The sequence below is a fragment of the Colias croceus genome, chromosome 1 (genome assembly GCF_905220415.1).
Source record: "Colias croceus chromosome 1, ilColCroc2.1".
Classification (NCBI taxonomy): domain Eukaryota; kingdom Metazoa; phylum Arthropoda; class Insecta; order Lepidoptera; family Pieridae; genus Colias; species Colias croceus.
The window spans coordinates 11,209,866-11,224,528 of NC_059537.1; the positions used below are offsets into that span (position 1 = coordinate 11,209,866).

The 14,663-nt window shown below is 34.2% G+C and overlaps 1 protein-coding gene across 8 annotated transcripts in view; it reads right to left on the reverse strand.

Moving 5' to 3' along the window:
* LOC123691766 (myocyte-specific enhancer factor 2) overlaps positions 1-14,663 on the reverse strand; it is a 49,430-nt gene that overhangs the window by 3,422 nt on the left and 31,345 nt on the right. For 2 of the 8 annotated variants that reach the window (XM_045636351.1, XM_045636367.1), the window contains exons 2-7: positions 4,561-4,705; positions 3,388-3,525; positions 2,924-2,989; positions 1,911-2,211; positions 1,459-1,691; positions 261-385 (exon numbers count right to left, since the gene is read on the reverse strand). In XM_045636351.1, the coding sequence (XP_045492307.1) occupies positions 261-385; positions 1,459-1,691; positions 1,911-2,211; positions 2,924-2,989; positions 3,388-3,525; positions 4,561-4,614 (917 nt within the window). In that variant the 5' untranslated portion in view covers positions 4,615-4,705. Of the gene's footprint in view, positions 1-260; positions 386-1,458; positions 1,692-1,910; positions 2,212-2,923; positions 2,990-3,387; positions 3,526-4,560; positions 4,709-12,026; positions 12,149-14,663 lie in introns of those variants that run through there. The other 6 variants (XM_045636338.1, XM_045636330.1, XM_045636359.1 and 3 more) reach the window with 5 other exon arrangements.

Sequence of the window (14,663 nt, forward strand, 5' to 3'; positions counted from 1 at the left end):
ATGTTCTGTTATGCTAATTCTTATGATAAATTTTCAAAATTTTAATGCATAAAAAAACAATTCATTATAGCTTATAAACATCTGAATATATTAATATGATTATCGATTCCGTGCATCAAGGAAAAATACTAACTAATGACATGTTAGGAGCTTAGTATTGAAAAAAAATTGGGCACATACATGTGTGAAAAAGATGACAAACTAATGACATGAAAGTCGCTTAGTATAGAAAAAAATAATTAGTAAAATTGGGCACAGACATGTACCTATTGTGCTGTAGTGTCTGCAGCTGGTGCGCGCCCCACGACAGCCCGATCCCCATGTCCGAGCTCATGCTGAAGTCCTGTGGTCCAAAGTTGCCGAGTCCTGAGTAGCTTAGCGGTGTCTGGAATGTATGGACAATGTTTTTTAAAACCTGTCCTAAGAAAATGCAGGATTAAGACAGAATTTTACACTACTGCTATAAGAAAAGGCAGGATAGTCAGAATCCTCAACACTTTTTCAATCAAAGGTAAAAGAGGTAGATTGGTCAAATACTGTCATTACCAAAAGGAGTAATAACTTGTTACTTGAGGTGTTTTAATCAAGGGTATAAGAGGCAGAACACGTGATTTGACAAAACATTCCTTTAAGCAAAGAAATGCTATGGGATAATTATTTAGACCTTGAAAACAATAGTTTTAGGATATCTTGAACTTGACGTAGACTTGTCAAGGACCAAAACTGTATTTGACCAGAAGAATCTGTTTCATCTTCGTGGTATTTAACTAAGTATGGAAACCTAGATATTATAAGAGAATTCTTATAGGTCATTACATACCAGTTAACGGCAATTCTACATATTAATCATTTGAATAAATTAACCAGGTTTATCTTATACAGTAAAACTATCGTTTAAAATGCTAAAAAGAGATATATTTAATGCAGACATGTTTATGATTCTCTTTTTATGTACATTTTTTTATTATAAAACCATATTTTGTTTATGAGGTTGACCACCACCTTTTTCGAAAATCTGAAGGATATTTGCATTTACTTTCAATTTTGATACGTCACCATGGCAAAGCGGTTCTGCTAAATGTTTTTAGATATCAATGGAACTTTCCCTTCGTCTTCTGCTGTGGTCTTCTGTCAATTCTAGCGATAAACCGGCCGTAACATTATCGAATAAATTAACGTCAAAAGGATATAATTAATCAATAGTTAATTTCACTCGATATCCGCTAACAGTAGAATGATCGAGTTGTCATTATATTTGGCCATATTAATGTTCACATAATGTATGGATTAACGTTCAATAAGTAGGCTCAAACGACGCTAAAAAAATGTCCGTCTATTTTTAATTTGTTTTTGTCGAACTGATTACTGATTGCCAAAATAGGTTGATATAATTTTTACTATTTTTCCCCCTATACCTAATTCTTTTTCTTTTTATGGGGGGCAGTGACCAATACGCACCTCTCCAGTATACGATATATCATCCTGCTGCGGCGGCATGGCGGTGGGTATAACGACGCGCAGGTTGCTGTGCCGCGGCGAGTGGTGCGGCGGCGGCGCGTGCGCGTGCTTGTGCGCGTGCCGCGGGGACGGCGCGGGCCCGGGGGAGGGGGAGGGCGTGCAGCTCGCGCCCAGCGGGGACCCCGAGCCCGGGTAACCGTTCGACATCTCGAGCATTCCGCCGCTGGGGTATACTGGAAGGGGGAAGCTTGTTAGATGGTAGGATATAAAGAAGATGCTGGGTGATTTAATCGATGAATGAAATTTTTAATATCTGTTGCTTTTAATCTGTGACAATTTTACTCTCTACTCAAAATTCGTATTTTAAACGATCGAAAATATTTATTTCGCCCAAAAAATTAACGATGAAGAATAAAAACAATACAACACGTAACGTCAATCATGAAACTTACCAGAATCAGTTTCCGAAGACGAAGGCCGTGGACTAATAGAGGGGTGCATCTGAGGACTAGCTTGTAAGAGCGATTGATCGTAACTTCCGACTGGCACGCTGACGGGCAGGTTGTAGTTGCTTCCAGTGACGCCCACACCGACTCTGCTGCCGTTCAACTGGTTCCTTTGCATCATCATTTGGAATTCCTCATCAATTTTCGAGTACTTGGCTTCGGTGCGGGGGGTCAGGTTGTATTCGGGCTCGGCTTCGGGACTGTCCGGTGACATCACTCCATTCTTATGCTCTTTCTTCGTTAGGGCCTGTAAGTGTCAGCGAAACGAGCTCAGGTGGCTTGACGAGCCAAGTACTTAAACTATCGACTCGACTGTTAGCATGCTCAAAACTCATTATTTAACACCCTCTGTACAAACTACAAACGTTATTTGAAAAGTGTATTTCTGTTTTAGTATGTAAAGGAGGGTAAAATAAAAAGTGCTTCAAAACTACAAGCGGTTTCTATCTAATTGTACGTGTAAACTTTTTAGCGTACATATGTGTGTAGTGTCGAATGCAATGATAGATACAACACTGACTTTACCCTTGCATCGGATCGCCATCAGGTAGGCGCGGTTAATTCAAATAAACACAAATTATTTACAAAACCCATGCTGTACGAGGAAAAAATAACATAAATATTTGGGGTGGCTGATCATAAACTGTTAAAATACGACGCGGTGTCTGGTCTCTTGTACTCCTTAGTTTTTCTAACAGGAAATAAACAGGCATGCTGGTTTTTATAGGATCGTGTTTATTCTATGTTTGCATCTACGATGTGGATTGAACATTGTCTTTGGAGGTTCGGGATTCTGTCGAGTTTATATTGATTAGTATATCACGTAACTATTCATTTTTAGTAACAAATGTATGCAAAAGGTTTTGTGAGTATAAGCACGCGGTTAATGGGATAAGTCAATATTGCATGGACATTGCATTGCGATCACGGGCACACAGATGACGCCGTACTTAATGTACCTCGATGATGTTCCGATTCGTCAGCGATTCGTGCGGTTCGTTATACTCTGTGTATTTCAATAACACCTGAAATTAAAATATTATTACATGTATTTACTGTATAAATGCACTTAAGAAATATATAATTGGATTGAAAAAAAATACGAGTATTGTGATGCCAATTTCAATGCGACCACTCAAAACTGGTACAAACATGTGATAAACCTCAAAATTAATTGCGATAAAGACATTGTTACATTGAAAGCGGTGTTTCGCCGCTCAAAATATTAATAGGCATGTCGTACAAACAATTTTGTTTTAATGATAATTGTTTTTTCATTTTTTAAATAAGTTGTAGCCTCCACCTATCAAGTTTGCAATTCATTAAGTAAATACACACAGACATTTCTACCGTATTTATGCCCTGTTAAATAATAATTGACATTTTGATATCTGTTTTGGATTAATATAATTAAATCAATTACCTTGTCCATATCCGTGCTAGCATATTGATACAACTTATTGTTGGAGCTGAAAATAATGAGAGCAATTTCGCAATCGCAAAGGACGCTCAACTCGTAAGCTTTTTTCATCACTCCAAATTTTCTTTTGTTGAACGTCACCTGAAAGTACAAATAAACGTTTAGGTTGCGTAAACAAAAGATTCGATGAAATGCCGTCGTTATAATATTCCTTCTTGTGGTTTCAGGATGAGTAAGCACGGTAAAACGCGTCGGCTGATTTACTTAAAAACAGATCTTTCTGGAATATTTTTACGAAGAATTTGCGACGTAAGTAAAAGGTGCGTACGACTGTATTGACTGAACAATAAAATTAATATATCATTGGTTACGCAGAATCGTTACGAATTAAAATGTAATATTCCGCATTATATGTAAAGCGCATTGTTTGATAAATAATAAATTTAATCATTGAGTTTCCTTCAACATTGTATTTAACTTACATTCAATTAACGTCATTAAAAATGTGTTTCAAGGCCCGAAATATTTTTGTGCCGAAAAGAGAAGTTTTTGTAAATTCTTGGAAATTTGCGTTCAATTTTCGAATGTTTATATAATTTAAAAGTGACATAAGTCACCGGATATCACACTTGGCGAACTTGTGAAGTTCTAAATAAGCTGGTTGGTTATAATATAGTGTAATCGTACAATTAATAAATTACAGTACCCGCGGTCATTGTCCCTACGAGATAATATTCGCAATGGCCTGATACGCTCTCGCATCTGTTGGGTCGGAGCATAACTTAAGGTCACTCCATTTGTAACCTTGTTTCGTACTAATTAAGGAGGAATAAAGCTGTGAACTAGCGCTTAATTACCCTTTATATATTAAAATATTTTTTGCACGGCCAAGTTAATACTAGTAGCATATGGTCCTAAGGTTGAAAATAAGCAACTACGTTTAGGCGTACGTCATAGAAATGTAATAAAAAAGATAAATATTTTCAGAACATTAAGTAAATTTAAATTTGTTATGTTTTCTAACATAATAAAAACGTCCAGACGTAACGTAGCATAACGTTTATAGAATTAATTAAGTGGGCAAAATTTTAACCACCAAAAAATCAAGTGAGTGTTGCTTACAAAAAAAAATTTTTTTTTTCTGTAGGCTTCAATATTTAAAAATAAATGACGTACCTGTCGATTCCGTTCATCCGTAATCCGAGATATTTGTATTTTCTTCCGACCCATGGTGGCAGCAATCTTGGAGAGGGTGAAAGGAGCGGGGGTGTGAATAAAAGTGGCCGGACGGCGTGCTACTGTGGTCGTCAACAGCTGCTACCTGCTAACAATGATACCAATGTTAATTACAAAATCTTTACATCTTTACAATAAAGAGATTGTCTTGATAGCGTGTTGAGAGATACTTCCATGACACAAGATAAGAAGAATTTAATTATAACAGTTAATTTTTAGTATAATCATTCGATATAGTATATTACTTAAAAATAATTTCCTGCAAAACTATTTAAAAATACCCTTGGATTAACAAGACCTTCCGGTTTTATAAACAGTCTTTCTACGCGGAAAATAAATGCAGATAACGTGAAGTGAAAATTAATTAATTATTCTACAATTTGCAAAAACCTTTACCTAAACAATTTTGTTCTTTGGTGTCCTTGTGATGCCAATTGCAAGATTGAAAAAGTAAAGAAGTCATTTCATACGTCATAATATATATTGAAAGAAACTGAGCATTATATTGTCCACTAACTGTACCCCGCGGTTTTACCCGCTTTGCTCCGCTCCTGACGGTCTTAGCGTAACGATATATTATAATAGCCTTATAGCCTTCGTCGATAAATGGGCTATTTAACACAGAAAGAATTTTTCAAATCGAACAAGTACTTCCTGATATTAGTGGGTTCAAACAAACTCTTCAGCTTAGTATATATAATAAATATAGTATAGAAATAATGCATGGAGATAACTGATGATTTACATAATACGTCACCAGCCCTCATGGCCTCGATTTTTACGTAATCGCTATCCAATATCCATTGGTTCTGATGTTGTTTTAATGGAGAAAGTAACGTGTAATGCATCATGTTTGTTTCACTGCGCGTCAACAGCGACATAATGGCAAGTGAATTCACTTTTATTAATGACCTAGGTAGGTCTTAATGTGACGGGGTAAACAAGGGAGCTGGGATGATAAGTGACCATTACCATGTCTAACAGTTAGCTATAATAATCGCGGAGATAGTGTAGAATTATGGCATTATGCAAAACTATGTAAAACGTGTAAATATATTATAGTACCTATAGCAGTATTTCGTAAAAGAGTGGAAATTTCCCACATCTAATTTCCTTCTCGTGGAATATTTAAGAGACATTAATATCTAATATAAATATTTTATTTGATAGGGATAAAGAGCAGATGTGTGATTCTTATGAAGATTTTGATGGTGTTTATTTTAGTCCAATTACTTAAAATAATTCGATGCATTGAACGATGACGAAATTGCTGCAAGTCGATACGTAACTGATTGGCACAAAATACAAGTTTAAATAGCCTCGTTTTGAAGTTAAACAAAATACCGCCTTGTTCGATCACACATATCCTAAGAATAAAATTAAAAATACACAGAGGACGGTGACGTTCTTTCTCTTTACTGATTTAAAAATTATGTAAACATGGCCATTTCTTATTTACAAAAAACACTTGCAAATTGTAGATTATTATCATTTTAATTGCATGTACACACGGCAACAATTTTTGTAGATGGTTCAAATATTTCACGAGCATAGAGTTATTAAAGAACCTAAAGTTGACGTCGATATTATGTTAATGAACGCTTACCTCTAGATTATGTGCTTTGAAATCACAATGTAGAGGGCTTTTGTAGGGGACGCTAGGGACAGCGTGAGGTCAGTATGTTTATAGGTGACAAGGCATTGCGGTATTCCATGAATGGCAAATGACGCAGTAGGGGAAACAAAAAGCCCTCAAAATGTTAGCGTGATACTTCCAAATTACTGCAACTGTGCCATTCGTAGCGTTATTGTCCATGTTTCAAGTCTGCTTAATTTGCAGTACGGCTAGTGTAAACGAAAGCGTATTTTCGTGATCTAATGTACTGGAAGTAGCAGCGGAGGGAACCAACTTGACCGTCCTTGCCTTCCCTTTTTTCTTATGGCTCATTAAATTTTTCCTTAAAAGGATAACAGAAGCATGAGAGCATAAACTGTGGGTATAATCGTGAAAAACCTTCACACAACGTACTTTAAAGGAGAGGTTGTCAAACAATGGACCTCAATGTTCCGCCACGATGGCTACTGCCTCTTCAGATATACATATTTATATGGCTTTCAAGCGCAGTTCAATCTGCGTTTAAATACGTATGCTAATAGGAGCTTTTGAAATCAATTTCTGAAAACTTGTGGTTCTTGTTGCTAACTTCGATAGATTGAGGAGGATCAGTTTAGAAAGCAGTGATCAGATTACTTTGAAAGGTGATACAACTCCTATATGGATAAGGATTTTGATATGGACTTCCGATCATTAAAGAACACAGGTTAAAACTAAATGAGTAATTGAATTGTCGGTGTTCGAGTCATGTTTCCAATGTACACGAAAAAAAAATGTAATATCAGAAAATAGTAAAAGAATAACTGAAGCGGATACACTAGAGAATATGGTATAAAACTCGTTATTTATCGAGAGAATTCTAAAGGGCGCTATCGATTCGATTTTTCAGTGGATAAAAACGTGGGAGTTGAGTTTCAGTGTGATGCCCACGCTCGTCCGGGAAAAAGGAGACAGACGCACATGGAAAATTACATTTTATATCATCCATACTAATATTATAAATGCGAAAGTAACTCTGTCTGTCTGTCTGTTACTCAATCACGTCTTAACTACTGAACCAAACTGTATTAAATTTGGTATAGAGATATTTTGATACCCGAGAAAGGACATAGGATAGGTTTTATCCCGGAAATCCCACGGGAACGGGAACTATGCTATATTTTTCTTTGACTGCGCGGGCGATGCCGCGAGTGGAAAGCTAGTATTATATAAAAGCTTCATTAAATATTTACCTCGTTTTATTTTCCAATTACATTATCTGCTTGTTCCTTGTTTCATTCTTATTTAGGTAATTCATTTTGTTTTTGAGTTAGCGTGTTTCCTAAACTTCTTGTTATCGTTCATTCGATATTCTCTTATTCTATTACTACATAAATCCAATCTTAGTTAACCAACGAATAAGTTATTCAAAAGCTGAAAATCTGAAATACGCAAATAATTTTATTAAAAACTAGCCGCGCCCCGCGTGGCTCCGTTTCTGTTGGTGTTAGCGTGATGATATATAGCCTATACCCTTCCTCGGTAAATGAGCTATCTAACACTGAAATATTTTTTTCAAATCGGACCAGTAGTTCCCGATATTAGCGCGTTCAAACAAACAAACAAACAAGCATACAAACAAACTCTTCAGCTTTATAATATTAGTATAGATTAGACAGTACCTAAGTAGGACTTGCTTTAATCACTGAATTAAATAAAAATTCTAAATATAGAAGCGTTGAAATAGATGCCATTAATTGTTATTCTACGATAACGCAAGAATCAATGCAACATACATATCACATTTTTTGTGGATATTCATGTATATCTTTAAAGGTTACATTACAATATAAATAGCACAAATAGCTGTTTGTACAATTTATTAAATTACATACAAAACTGGAAGTTGAATTATATGCGAGAAAGATCGCGGTAACCCGGTAAAAATTTATGTTGATATCCTTATGGTCTTATTAAATTAAATTTAGCGAATAGCCTTGTGCGCTGGCGTTGGCAATATTGTATGTTGTAATTGCTTACATTAATACGTGGTTTACATTTCAGCATTAAAATGTATAAAGATTAATCAGATAAATAATGTTCAACATTTCGCTTTTCTGGTATACTCAGTTTTGATTAATTATTATAAAACAATTGTTATTATATAAAAAGGCAATAAGGTATATTATATTATAGTATATAAGTAAGTAGAAGAGGTAAAGTAGTAGTAGAAGTAAAATTACTTGAATGATACATTTTTAATATTTATTTAAGTGTGATGTACTTACTATATTCAAAGTTCTATGCTATAACAAATATTAGCACAAATACAACTCGAGGTGTCGATCTAGATAAAACATTTAAGGGGGGTTAGGCGGTCAGCGAAAATTCAGCTATTCGGGCCTGAGGTAAGCGGTGAGGGGGTCCGCGTTTAGTATGGAATCAACGTGCTCGAAACTAAAAATCGTAAGCGCCATTCACATTTTTATCAAAAAGTGAATGAAAATAGTTAGTATTTTCTAAATCTAAAACAGTCACGAAATCGAGAAGGTAAATGCCTATGTACTTGTGATTTTATTCGAATTATTATCGTAAAATACGGTTGTAATGAGCATTTATATGATATTTTAGAGGTAACTTCAGGATTTTTTTTTATCGAGCAAAATTTTTCCAATCGTGTTTTGGAAACAGTCATCCCATCACACATACGTTCTGTAATACATATTAGAAATTTCAGTGCGAAAAAACCTCAATATTTTCAATTATAGCTCATAGAAAACAGTCCATTTTTCCGTGTTCACCTACTAAGGGCCCTTAACCTTATTATTCAAATATGATTCAATAATTTATTCATTTTCACACTTAATAGAACACAATAGAATTCATATTTCCACGACGCGGCCAGGACGTCGCCTTGACTTTGTGATTCAGTTAAGCTGAAATCTGTTATACATTCCTTATCACTGCTTTGATATGGCTTACAGACGAAAATTGCCCTTCTGCTGTTGACATGTCAATCAGTAGTAACCTACACGTATTTATACGTTTGCATAGAAAAACAATTTACATATGCCTAGTAGGTTCAAAACAACAATGCCTGTCGATTAAAAGCATCCTAAAACCGTCGTACATCCATCATGTTTACCAAAACGTATGAGCGGATTCCGTTTTCCAGGCTTTCACAAACACCTGTTATATTTGTTCCATCCCTTGCCGGGCGCGTGTGACCTTGCAGGGACGGGGAAGTCGCCCACGCGTAAGCCTCCAGTTTTCCAATATAAGCTCTATTCCATTGTGATAAAGTTCAAAGGGATTAGTCGGCAGTGCATTACAATCCCTGTACACGTTGTTAGAACTAGTTGAGTTGATTATATCAACCAGAGCCTAATAGCAATCCATTAGTATTAGAGACAAAGTTATGCCTTTATTGAAAGCTACTGTGCGAAAGTAATCGTCGAATTACACTTTTTGCCATAATATTATTAATCAGCAACATTGTTTAGCGATATAAAAATCAAGCTTGTAAATCAAAAAACTGCTACAATCAATAACTATGCTTACGTACTTTACGTAATCTACTTATACCTATATCTACTACTAGCGGTCCGCCCCGGCTTCGCCCGTGGTACATATTTCGCAATAAATAGCCTATGTTCTTTCTCAGGGTCTAAAGATTGTCTGTGCCAAATTTCATCAATATCGGTCCAGTAGTTTATGAGCCTATTCATTACAATCAAACAAACAAACAAACAAAGTTTTCATCTTTATAATATTAGTGTAGATTTATTTAAATTGATTTTGTTGCTTTTTTTTTTATTTGTTACTTAAGAATTTGTTTAATTGTGCGCTGTGAGCAATTAATAATCCATAAAAAGTGTTTAATTAAAAATAAAATTACGTATAAAGCTTTAAACAACAATACAAGATTTACGTTTTTGTTGTCTTTGTCGTGGGCGTCACACGGGTGCATACAAATATTGGCTAGGATAAATAACAAAGTTTACCCCCACGCTGCGATGTGAAAACTAATTGAAAATGAATTCAACTGTCATTTACACAAGGTTCAGGTTCAGTTAATTTGCGTAGGCGTAATATTGGGTGCACTTCGAGTCTATAATATTATGACGTCACGTTGAAAAAATTAATCAAAGCACGCAATTATTTCCGCGATGAAAATTGACGTGTACAATGACGATTTATCAGAGAAATTTTAATTTCGAAATTATAATAAATCGAGAATCTTCTCGGAATAATTTACTGTTAATTACTTGTTATTTAATGCTATGTTTTAATGGACTAGTAACAAGTAAGTACCTATTGTTGTATTTAATTGTTTTCTAAAGGAAACTTTAATAGATATTAATTTTAAATTAAAAAAGGTGTTAAGGTAATTATACATATAAATAACAAAAACGATGCTTTGTCGCATGCCTACTTTACATAATATGAAATTATTATGAGATATTCATGTTATGGTATTGTTTTTATAAGTATTTGTTGTGTAAACATTTACGTAACAAATGGACTGAACAATTTCGTTTATATACCTATAGTTATTTCATATTCATAGTTATTTTTAAATAGCTTTCATGACTGAAAACAATAATATAAAGTAATCATAATATAGATTTTAACTAGTTTCAAGATCCTCATTTAATATTACTGGTAAGACTCAGTTTTAAGCTGATCAAACGCTTCTAGCCTTGCGAAGCTTTGAAAGAGCTTCTTTGAGAAACTGGTCTACTTATTAAATTTTTAGCGTGACTTTTAGAATGGAAAATCATATTTCAATAGCTGGATTATCTCCAATAATAAAAATAGTGTGCGTGTACTAGTGTACACACGTAAGAAGTGAAACTTCTTTATGACCTTATTTTTCAAAAAATAATTTACTATATATGCAACTTTACAGAAATACGTCGAATCACGCGTGGTAGGGATAAGAAAAAAATGGCGCGTAACGGAAAAATGTCACGTGTAACGAAAAAAATAAAAATGTTACACTAATTTTTTAGATTAGAAGATAAAGAAGTTTCACTTCAATAGAATTTATTTAGAGTATTAAGTTATTACATTTATTATGAATTACTTTTTTCAGAATCATTTGACGTTATTGGGATCCAATTCGCATTTGTTAAGTTTTATCAAAATCGGTCTAGAATTTTACCTTGGATTTTGAAAGACCTACTACTAGGAAATCTCTCCACCTATTGTTAAACTATTAGGAAAGGTAAGTAAAACGTAAATTTAAATATTAATATTATGTAAAAAAAATCAACGTTAGTAAATAACGATCCCTATTTGTATTTAATCGCATTAAAATTACGAGCAAAAAGCCCAGGCAAATGAAATATTCGCAGCTCGTCTGCGAAACGTATGTTTGGTTGCCAGGCAACGCGTCACTAGCAAGATGGCGCGGGTGACGTCAGCTGAGCCCGGGGAGGCAGAGGGGGGCAAGGTCTCGCGGCCAAGCGTGTCACTTCCCAATGAAAAAGAGGCCTGAGACCCGAAACGAGGGCTGTCCTTCAAGCGTTCTTGCGGAAGGTAAAAGTGCTAAATTTTACTGATACGCAAAAAACAACGTGCCCGCAATGCGATAGAGCCCACAGTTCTGTAACAAGCCCTTAAAATCTTCTTCGGTTGTTTGGTTCTCGAGTGTCATCATGGAACCGTTTGACCTATGTCAAGTTCAGTGAAAGCGAAAGTTGTTTAGCTTACGAATTATGTAACCATATTACCTATTTTATTAGATTTATAACTCTCTTTGTATTTATTTAATAGAAAATCAATTAAAAAAAAAAATAGCACTTACAATAGTGTTGACTCGTTTCGTCCACGTGCTATAGTAGTACGGCAGACTCCATGGCTGACAATTAAGTTTGGAATAACATCAACAATGATTTGGAACGTTTGTGCGCAAAATCGAACCGTGTGTCCGATGACCGAGTGCTCGTTAGCCGTGACTGCGATGACAATCGTACATGACGTCATCCGCGCACACACGCACACCCGTGTGTGTGTTCTGTTTGATAAGGAAACCGCAAGTGTGCGTTAACACAAACATTAGTGTGGGCGTTTAGAGCATTACATTTATTTGTTGAGACGTAGCGCATATTTTAATTGGTGTACAAAGTAAGCCTGTTCTAAAATGTATCGCATTTTATATAGAAGGTTTGGTAAATAAATTTTGTGTAATAATTCGATAATGCGACAACTTTTCCGTTTAAAGTCATTATACAAAATAAACGATTTGTTTTATACCTACTCGTTGCTTAATTTTGATTGACACCATAATGCTTTGAAAAACTCTGACAGGATTCCTTGAAATGATCGGATCTTGTCATATTTAATTAGTACTTGCTAGTTGTTAATTGAGTTGATAATTTTGTAAGTAGCTATTAACAAAGAACCGTTTAAATTACGAGAGCAAATCTGTCAAAAATTAAATAGGCTTAATTTTACTTTTCTACCCTGAATAATTTTAAATATTATGTTTATGTCACGTATACATATTATAATACATTTTAATTGCCTTATATTATATGAATAGTTAGATAATTTTGTGTCGGTCTTGAGTAATATTTAATACACATAATAGGTACCTACGTTTTATAAAATTATCGATTGGACTAGCATTTTATATTGTTATTTGTTACCTACTTACCATTATCTAATAAATTTCAAACTTCGACATGTAAACCTTCTTAACGGAAGTTATAATTCAATGAAGAAATAAGCCAAAGCCAAGAAAGACCTCAAAGGTCAAGGACATAAAATAATGAAGAAATAAATTTCAAAATAATCACAAGAAAATATGCCTATGAAAGTACCTATGAAGTAGAGTCAAGTGTAAGCCTTCATTTTGCCACAAAAATTTACGTAAGTTTTTGTGTAATAAGCATGTAATTTATTCCAATAATAATATTTTGCATTGCTTACGTCCGATTCCAGCAGATATCATATTAGCTGATGATATTAAATTCATTCAAATCGTGTGGCACTTTTGTCGCTAATTCGCGTACAACTGTTTCGAGGAAGGAATAAAAATGAACCGAATGTTGGCCCTCACATATGGCTACTTCCCATTTGGTAAACTTCCCATTTCGTAAACCTCAAACTGTACCTACTAAAAAGTTGCGTTTGGTAAACATTTCGTTACTTCATACATTTAATCCCATTTGGTAAACTTTGTTTATAGTATTGTTATTTTTGTACGGTACAGTCAGTGTCAAATTAGTATTAAATTAGAGATGTATATATTTTTAAATGCTTCAGTCTTGAGATAGTATCTCGACCATCAAAAAGAATGGCTGATCAAGAAGAAGTAAAGAAAACGTATTAAAGTCTGTAAAAATACCACGATGCTACTAAAAATACCACGTGCTTTTCCCGCAAAAGAAGCACCGAGCGGGTTCTCAGGTAGGGATTTATTGTCCTTACCATCGTTTTAAACAAAAGGTGTGAATGAGATAGACATAAGTAAGTATACGTAAATTATATCTATTACCGGGTTTAACTTATTATATATTGTTTTTTTATATAAGTTGATTTCGCATCTAGATTGACTTAATTGTTATTAAAAAAATAAAACTTGTCATCGAAATAGTCAAATCGAACTGTGATTTTTCTTAAATTTTATGAAAGTTATTTGTACACCCCACTTTTTATTTCTGTTTTTAAATATCAATATGTGTAAATGGCATACGTACACATAATCCGACTATTGTACCTGTGATTAAAAATATTTAACAAAATAAATGACAATGTTATCATTAGTTTCGTTTTTCTTTTTTTACTTGACTGTACCCATTTCATCTGAAAGTTTACCAAATGGGATATAACACAAAAAATTATTGAAATGTTTTCGAAATGGGACTAAATGTATGAAATGTATAATGTTTACCAAACGCAACTTTTTAGTAGGTACAGTTTGAGGTTTACGAAATGGGAAGTTTACCAAATGGGAAGTAGCCTCACATATTGATGAGATGATAATTTACTGAATATATCAAGAAAAAAACGTGCAATTGCCGATAGTTTGGTATTTTTATTTCGTTACTAGAACCGAATAATTATATTAAATACTAGTGACGTAAGCATGTGTTGAACGTTTCACGTAAAAAGTCACGTGTCCTATTATTTTTTGTAAATTAATGGCTAATGCCATGTTTTTATCAAAAATGTAGCAATCGTTGTTATAAAATTGAATAAAATAAATTATATTTTCGTGTATTTTCTTAACATTTAGATAACACAGATGTATTGATAATTCGTGAACCGTAAACATAATATACTAACATCCAATTGTTAAACATCACATAACGTTAAGGAAAATATGCTTTTAAAATATTATTCATTGTACGTAAAAATCACTGATAACTCAGGTCAGTGCTTTGTTGAGATTACAATGTCAAGACGGAATCTCGAGTTTCTGTTCATATGTTAATTG